This window comes from Pygoscelis adeliae, unplaced genomic scaffold, assembly GCF_000699105.1.
Source record: "Pygoscelis adeliae isolate BGI_AS28 unplaced genomic scaffold, ASM69910v1 Scaffold513, whole genome shotgun sequence".
Classification (NCBI taxonomy): domain Eukaryota; kingdom Metazoa; phylum Chordata; class Aves; order Sphenisciformes; family Spheniscidae; genus Pygoscelis; species Pygoscelis adeliae.
The window spans coordinates 688,863-697,481 of NW_008824591.1; the positions used below are offsets into that span (position 1 = coordinate 688,863).

At 45.7% G+C, this 8,619-nt stretch overlaps 1 protein-coding gene across 1 annotated transcript in view; it reads right to left on the reverse strand.

The window, feature by feature from the left end:
- Positions 1–4,591, reverse strand: part of LOC103915417 (transcription factor HIVEP3-like) — a 50,454-nt gene extending 45,863 nt beyond the window's left edge. Inside the window, exon 1 of the mRNA XM_009322228.1 lies at positions 2,956–4,591. Coding sequence (XP_009320503.1) covers positions 2,956–4,515 — 1,560 coding nt within the window. The 5' untranslated portion in view covers positions 4,516–4,591. The remainder of the gene's footprint in view (positions 1–2,955) is intronic.
- Between the last annotated feature and the right edge of the window lie 4,028 nt (positions 4,592–8,619).

Below are 8,619 nucleotides of genomic sequence, written 5' to 3' on the forward strand. Positions count from 1 at the left end.
TAGACACTTATCTTAAGGGGGGGAATGAATCACCCAAGAGGTGCCTCTTTGTCTCCCGTGGTTATATGGGAAGCCAAGAGTGACTAGCTCTGAGACATGCAAAATTCAGTGGGATGTAACCCAGCCTCCACAGCAGCGTGCTGCTGGTACGACCATCAGATTTGCAGCAGGAGCAGGGACGGACTCACTAAAAAGTAGCTTTGCAAAACTGAGGTCAAATATTTCAAATTTGCCCAGTAATTTCAGGAGCTCAGCTTAGAGCATTAAATGTACCTGGGACTGCTCTCTGCCCTCAGGGCCAGCTCACACAGATTAGTCCATGTCCCCACCATCAGACCCACATACCCTTCCTAGGTGCCTCCTGGGAATGGTCCCTGTCCTGTCCTGTCCTATCTCCCTAAATGTGCCCAGGAATTGCTTGGGAGAGGGCTATCAGCCCAGGACAGAACTGTGCCAGGAACCTGTTTAACAATTTAACAGCAGAAACAGTCTCGAGCTGGTGTCTCTGGGCATGGAGACGTCTGTGCTCAGAGGAAATCAGTGGCAGGAGACACACTGAGCAGCTTCAAAAATTAAACCTTGGCCGTTATGACTTCACCTCCTGATATGAGCTACACGTTCGTAACAATGCTAGTGATAACCTTCCCAGTTCAGTTCCTTATTTACTGAGGAATACAAAACAATTGACTTTCTAGATGTAGCATGAGGTTTATTTATTGCAACTTTTAAAAGCACAAAACATAGACAGATGAAAGGCACCAGAGAGAGCCAAAATCATACAGTCACTACTATCCCCTTTTACAATCTCGTTTAATTTACAAAATTTGCAAGCCCGATACAGTGTAATTAGCCATCCCTACATGCATGCTGGAGCCTACAGTCACTTCAGAATTGATCTGCTCAGTAAATCCCACTGGTAATTTAAAAACCAAGCCAAGTACGTAGACAGTATATACAGTACTACTGCTTGCTGGTAGCTTGCTGCATGCATAATTGTACAAAATATTAGAGCTCATTTACATTTTCTGTTGTGTTGACTGACAACTTATAGTTAGACAAAGAAGAAAATATTTAAGGGAAATAGCTAGAGCAGAGTTAACTGAAGGCTGAACTTTCAACCTTTGATTGATGCTACTGCTACACAGCTCCTGTTAATCGCATCTTCCTGAGTAACCAGCAATGCTACTTCCTAATCTGTGCCAGTCACATGTATTTTAAAAACTAAACTGAGGATTTCACTCCCACTGATCACCTAATCAAAAATTATTTCTCTGCTTGGCATAAGGTCAATTTATTGCCATTGAAATTAACATAATTTCTGCAAACCCCACTCCTTTAAGCAGCAGGTATTAATATTAGATTTAGGCTACACCATTTTCTAGGTGAATTTGGCAGGACAAACTCTTACTTTTGCAAATTGTACCATGAAAACCTTAACTTTCACTACCAGTCAGCTTATAAGGTTTTGTCTAAAAGGTTTTTGAGTCTTTTGAGCAAATGCATGCAGTGAAATATGCATTTTGATGACTAAGGGCTGAACCATTCCTGTCTAGAGCTTAACCTTTAACTTCAGGGTATGAGGGTCTCGTATTTCTGAAACACACACTTGGTGTGCATTTTAGCACCACGTCAAAGAGCAAAGCTCAGAGGAGCACAGGCACTTCTATTAGAGAATGGAGTCAAGGATGGTACGACACCGTTCAGATAAAATCCTTTGAAAAAGAGTGCATAAATATCAAGCATTAGTGTGGTTATTGCACTGCACAGGTAATTGTCTGCCTCTGTGTCCCTAGAAATTCTGTCTTTTGGATTTCTGCAGAAGAATGATGGAAATGCTGAATAGAAATAAAGATTTATTGAATCAAAGTGACTCTACTGTGTATTTTAAGACATATTTATAAGCAGCAGCTGCAGCAGCGATTATGATAAATTTAATATTCAGAGTTCATTTCATGATACAGAAATAAAATGAATAATCCATCAATATAAATTGACTTGAGATGAATATCAAATTGCAAAATCTTCATAGCAATTCTGTTTGCTAATCTACATGAACATGATCTGGATTAAAGGAATCTGTATGGTTCAGCATTAACCAAGAGGGGAAAAGTCTGGCCTCAAAATGAGATACAAAACACTAGGCAGTTACCAGAAGTGTCTTAAAGACTTCTGTGCCCATATGGGCAATGCCTCTGGTGAGCTCTGCCCCTGTGAAGCCATTTGCCTTGCTCCCCTTAACTCTAAAGTCCGGTATAACATATCCTTAGATACCTGGAAAAGGAGGTAGACAGCTAAGGACATTAACTAAATGGACTAAATGACACGGGTGTTTTAACAAGACTCCATGTCTAACCTACTGAGGCACTTTTAGAAATGTCACTGCATGCCTTTACGCTTCTTTGGGGGCCTAAATACACTTGCAAATCTCCCTTTAATATTTTTAAATACTTTTAAGCATGCCTCTCCATGTTCATTAATGTAAGATCAGTAGATGCACAACCAGACAGAATCCCATTTCCCCAAGGTAATCCTTTTTCATTTATTACATGCAAAATGTAGGGAATTATAACAGCATTTATTAAAAAAAAAAAAGTTGTAAAGCTATTTGAAATATCAAGACAAATGCAAATCAAGTCTAATCCTTTGTGCTTGAGCAGTGGCAGTTCATGGCGCAGTGATGATTCCTACATGCTCTTTTGATTACAAGGCAAGTAGAAACTGGAGAAAAGAAATACGGCACACTGCCTTGCAGCAGGCTTGCCTTTTTTTTTTTTTTTTTTATTACAGTGGGTGCTAGCTTCTTCATTCTAAAAGTTTCACTGAGAACAACTGCTTACCAAACTGAGAGAGGGATGAATAAACTCCTATTAAACTAAGAATAGCAATTCCCCGTCCCTTGTCCCCCTCTTCCCATGTATCCAAATGGATGAGGAGAAATATATAGGATTGCATTACCTCTGTCATTTTTGGCTTCCTGGAGCTGGACGGGACAAGCCTGCCTGCCTCTGGACGTGGAGCAGTAGCCATGGTGTAGGTTTCCTTGCTCACCTTCTGCTTGGACCTCAGGAGGGACAGGGCTGCTTTAGTGGATATACCCGGAAGGTTAGGATTATACAAGCTAATACACCAGCTGGCATACACTGAAGACCGTCGATCAGCTTGCTGGATATGATTTGGCTTTATGTAGTTTAAATAGCACCAACTGACATTAGTGGTTGTGTGGAGACTGGGGAACTGAAGTACCTTCTTTGTATCTGTACCTTCTCGAGACTTCATTGCACTATGAGTGACCTCAGACAGAGGTGCAGGGCTTGGAGGGTTTGGTGGAGACTGCTCCACCAGTTCTTTGGAGTCTTCTTTCTTCACGGGTTGCAAAGGTGCCTTGCTGAGGAACTGCTTGCCAGCTGGCTGCTTATACTCTTCCAGTGCTGCAAAACTTGGAGAACCTGAATGGGACACAGCTTGCTGTAAAGTACTGGGGATTTCCTTTGGCTCTGACTGCTCTAAGGACAAACTAGGTGGTGTTTCAACCTCGACCCTGCCTTGGCTTTCTGCAAGAAAGTGAGATTTATCCTGCTTTTTCCCTTCTTCTATTGCACTGGGTGGCTTCACCACTTCCAACTTCTCTTCTGCTTCAGACACCTCCTCCTCTTTCACTCTCTTCTGCTGTTGTGTTTCCATTGTCAGCTCCAAACTACCAGCTGGAGAGAGCATCCTTTTGCTTCCACCGACTGTTGATGGGCCTCCTTCCAGTCCAAGGATGCTGTCTGACGGGGAGGTGAGTGGCATATAGCTTTTTCGTTCTGGTAAGGGTAAGGGCACTCTCAGATACGGGCTCTGGAAAATGCTTCTTTGATCCTCTGTGATCATCTGTGCCAGATCGAAGCCTAGTCCATGAACATCGGCACTACAGACCAGGGTACCCTTGGGTTGGCAATCATCAAATTTTGGGAGAACGATAGAAGAGGAACTGCACTGGGATTGAGTGACCAGAATCTGGGAAAGTGTTGTGTACATCGCACTCCCATAGGACGGCATGTTTGTCTGTATGCGAACGGGGACAACAAGTGACACCATTGGGTCTGACCGCGTAGGAACAACGAGCTGAGATGCAGATATGGACACTGAAGGACTTGTTGTGCAGGTCAAAGGATGCAACCTACTGTCTGAGCCATACTCTGTGCATGGGGAAAGACTGGAGGTTCCTGCTGCTGGGAATAAACTGGATTTGATCTGTGGCAAATGTCCACCAGCTTCACCTGGCAACTGGAGAGCAAACTGAGACTGAAGAGGCAGAAAAAAGGCCGAAGGGATTGGTGAGGAGCCAGGATAATGCACCGGCAGGAATGAAGGATGCTGCCTGAACGGCACCTCAGCAGGGTGAGACATTAAGGGAGGAGCAATATGAAGCGGGCCCGGGTGGATGAGCGTTTGCGGGAGAGGCAGTGGTGGGGTCTGAAATATGGAAGGAGGAATCTGAGGCATGGTGAACTGAGCAGAGAGGATGTCAGACATAGTGTGTGCAGCGAAGAGCTCTGCAGACTGCCCTGGCTGTGGCAGGAGGTGCTGGTAGGGGAAGATAGAAACTTGTGGGGGCAAGATAGAAACTTGTGGGGACATGAACTGTTTTTCATGCAGCGTTAGCTGTGGTATGGGATGATGAAACACTTGCAGAGCTTCTGTGTATGGCTGGGTATATGCTGGCTCAGGGCTGTCTTTTGGCTGACTCTTTTCACTTGGGTAAGTACCATGAGAGGGCAAAGGGGATGAAGATGTTGGCTGATGGGGCAAACTTGTCGAAGGAGATTTACTTGAAGAAGGAATTGGATCTTCTGTCTCTGGCCGGCCTGTTGGGGCCGAGTCTGGCTCATGTTCTGGTTGTCTAGTGAGGGATGCTTGCCTAACTAGAAAGCATTTCCTTCTCTCCTGTGGAGCCGAGGAGGCTGACGGGCCAGGGGTTGAGGCAGGAGTGGACGACAGGCTCCCATAGTCAAATGATTTACTGCGGGTCTCTGACATCTGGGAAGGATGTGACACATTCGGTGTCTGCTCAGAAGCAGATCTCCGCATTTCCCTGGAATGATGATGGTGGCTTGGTACCATCAACATATGTGAGCCAATGCCAGGAGGCTTTGGGTGGGATTCAGAGGGCTGGCTGGTTGACTCCGACTTGCTGTGATCTTCACGATCAAATGACACAGAGTGGCTGGAGCTGTGGGATATGCTGCTTTCCTGACTTGGGCTTCGGGTGAGAGAGACTGATTCAAAACTGGACTCTCCGGAGGACTGAGCCATTTCTGCCAGCCGCAGCCTTTTCTTTTTTGGTGGTAGTTTCTCTGCAGGGAGCTGAGAAAGGGTCTGGCTCCTCTGTGGCCACTGAAATTCCTCTGTTTTCTCTGGCTCTTTCGGAGGAGGCTCTGGCTCCGTTTCTGGTCTGTCAGGCTCTTCCGTGACCAGAATCTCTGGAACCTGGATGTTGGGCTGGCGTACCAGCTTGGGCTGCAGGGAGTGAGGCGGTCGGCTGTGCTGGGGTGTTGGCTGAGACGAGTACTGTGACAAGGGTTTCTCTTCTCCTTCCAAGCTGCTCGCCTGCTCGATAGAGTCAGACTTCTCAAAGGAGCTTGTATGCTGGATGACGGAGATCTCCTTTGAGGTTGTTCTTCTCTCTTTGCCCTCCACACTTGAAGCCGGTTTGGTATTCCTGGAATGAAAGCTGGCACTGACATCAGAAGGTGCGGATTTACCCGGATCTGCTGGTGACTTAATGGATTCACGGGTTAGGTTTAAAGCGACATCAGATGATGCCGGGTTTGCAAACTGAGTCCCTGGCCCAGTACTGGAGGAGGGAGTGTCAGACAGCTCGAAAGCTGGAGGCTCCTCATCATCACCGAGACTCTTTTCCTTTCGTCTTTTTCGGAGTGGGGTGAGCTCCAAACTGCTCCCTAGCTTGTAATGCATCATCTGGGGCCACGTGTCAGGATCTGCAACACTTTTCTCAGTCTCTGAAGAGGTATGGGAAGTGGAAGAGCGAGGCTTTGAGACCTGAAGTTCTGAACAGTAGTATTTCTTATGAGCTTCATAATTGTCCCTTTTCTTATACCGAGCACCACATATGTTACACTCGTACATGAACCCTTTGACTTTCGGACCCTTCCTTGACTTTTTGGTAAGATCGCTTTCCTTGGTTTCAGGCTCCTCGGGAGGTTTGGAAACAGTTTCTTTGTTCACAGAGCTAACCTCCTCCGAGACGTACTCTACTCCCAAAGGTAGCTCAATAGCTGGTTGTCGTTTTAGCATTCGAGGATGGGAAGAAAACGCTTGACTGCGGCTTAAGACTTCAGGCTCCATGATGTGATCATCAAATGAATAGCTACCTCTAAAGGTATGTGGGGAGCTTATAGTGCATGCAGCAGAAGGCATTGAGTGGCTTCTTAGGAGAGGCACTGTCTCTGTGGCACTGTGGGATTGCTGAAGTGACAACAATGATTGTTCGGGCTTAATTTTTTCACCGTGGGATGTCAACACTTTTGATGCATCCAACTGGCTACTGGAACCAGACTTGATATCAAACTGAAACGGTTCTCTATATACACCAGACTTTGGAGATTCAATGCTGCTACGTCTAGATAAAGAGCTTCTTCTAGGCTTAACACTATCTATTTCACTGGTATCTACAACAGCTTCATTAATTGTAATTAGCTTAGTGATGTGTTCAATAACCTGTGTTCTAGGCACAGATAACGGTACCATACTAGGTTTCTCTTCGGTAGACAGGTGTGGAAACCCCTGGGTTGTGTTTGCAGCTAACGCTGCAGTCCTTTGCCCAATTCTACCACATTTCCCAAAAATAATTTCTGCATAAGATTTTGCATTAGTATTTGGTGGGCTGATCTGCTGCTCTGCACTTTCTGATCTTGAGAAGTAGCCTGACTCGGTACTCCCTTTGCTCCCGGGGCTCAGGAAAGCTTGTTCATCTATGACCTTCTTCCGTTCGCTTAAGCGGAGTGCAAGCTTCTGCTTTATAGTATGGGTATCTTCAGATTTATGGCTCAGAGCATGGTCTGACGATGGCTCCACAAACTGGGTGCTGTCCTCAAGAGACTGAGACATACTGGAATGAGACAATGAACACCGGTCGTGGCTGGATCCTTGGCTCCCTCCACTCAGCAAACTACTGGACAACAGGGTGTGCTTCTGCCTGGGTGAGAGCTCTACTGAATGGCCCGACATTGCACCCGTTTCCTCCTCCGAATCTGTGCTTTCTCCTTCTGTTGGCTCTTCGAAGTCCTCCCCGCCAATCCTTTCCATTTCCAAGCTCGATGGATACATCTCCGCTCCGATCCCTGAGGCCAGCCCAGCTTTTATTCGATGAGCATGAGATTTCCTATGTTTATACAAATTGCTCTTAGTCTTAAAAGAAAAGCCACATGGAATGCAAGGGTATGGCCTCTCACCTGTGTGTGACCTGATATGTTTTTGGAGCACACTTGGCTTCGCACAAGGCCTGCTGCAGTACTGGCAAATGTATTTGCCTGGCTTCTGAGGTTTCTTTTCCTTCTTGTGCACTTCCTCAGCTTGTTTTAAGGAAACCTGTGAAGGGCGAGGGATATAGACCTTTTGAACGGACGGCATGTCCTCTCCAGGAATGATCGGTGAATGGGAAGGTAAGAGCTGGCCGTGGTGAGAATGAAGCCCGGGTGATGAAAAGGAGCCAGAGGGACCTGGTCTTACTGGATCAACTAGCTGCCATGTGGGACCTTCAAGGACATGCTCTGGTTTCCCAGGAGACATAAATGCTGGTGACAGTGCGTGCTGCTGAAGCTGCGAAACGTGGGGAGGATGTTCAGAAGACGAAGGCTTGGGTTGCTTCTGATGTCCAGTCTTCTCCTGAGACTCCTCTCTTGGAATCAGCAAAGAACCAGAAAAGTGCTGCTGCGATATGATATCTCGGAGAGGGGTTCCTTGTGAAGAAGCAGAGCTGCCCTGGTACGTAGCTGCGGATGAAATACTGGCTTGGAAAGCCTCTCCTTTGGGAAGCCTCTTTCTTGGACTTTCCTCAGACTTTTTTGTGCTCTTCTGGCTTTGTTCAGGATCCATGACCTTAAAAGGGTCTTTGAATGCTATTTCGGGAAGGTTTTGGCAGGCTTCATTTACGAATAATAAAGGTCTCTTCTGTAGATTCCCTGTTTTGCCTGCATTTGCTATGAAGCTGGAGCCGCCAGGAGATGGTTGTTGATTTAAGATTTTACTAAAGTGTCACTAGTTGCTATTTGATTCAAAAAAAAATGTTTCAAGGTCAATAAAGTTCACATTGGTAACACATGACAAACTACTTCAAAGAGAGAAAACTTTCCAAAACTTTTAGTCCAAATATTTTCCTTGTGAACTTGGTTAAGGCTTTAAACCTTGCCATTTTATTTCAGTTGACAGTGGCAAGCCTTCAAAGTCAAGATGCAACCCACAATGTGTCTCTTGTTTGTTATGCAAACCTTTGAAAACTTGAGACTTTAGTGCTCATCTCATAATGATCTTTTTTTCCTGTGCAAGGAAAATAACACTGAACGGTGTATGTCCCCCTGTGTCTTCCTTCTGTTCCACTTTTGAGTTCAAAAGACTTGG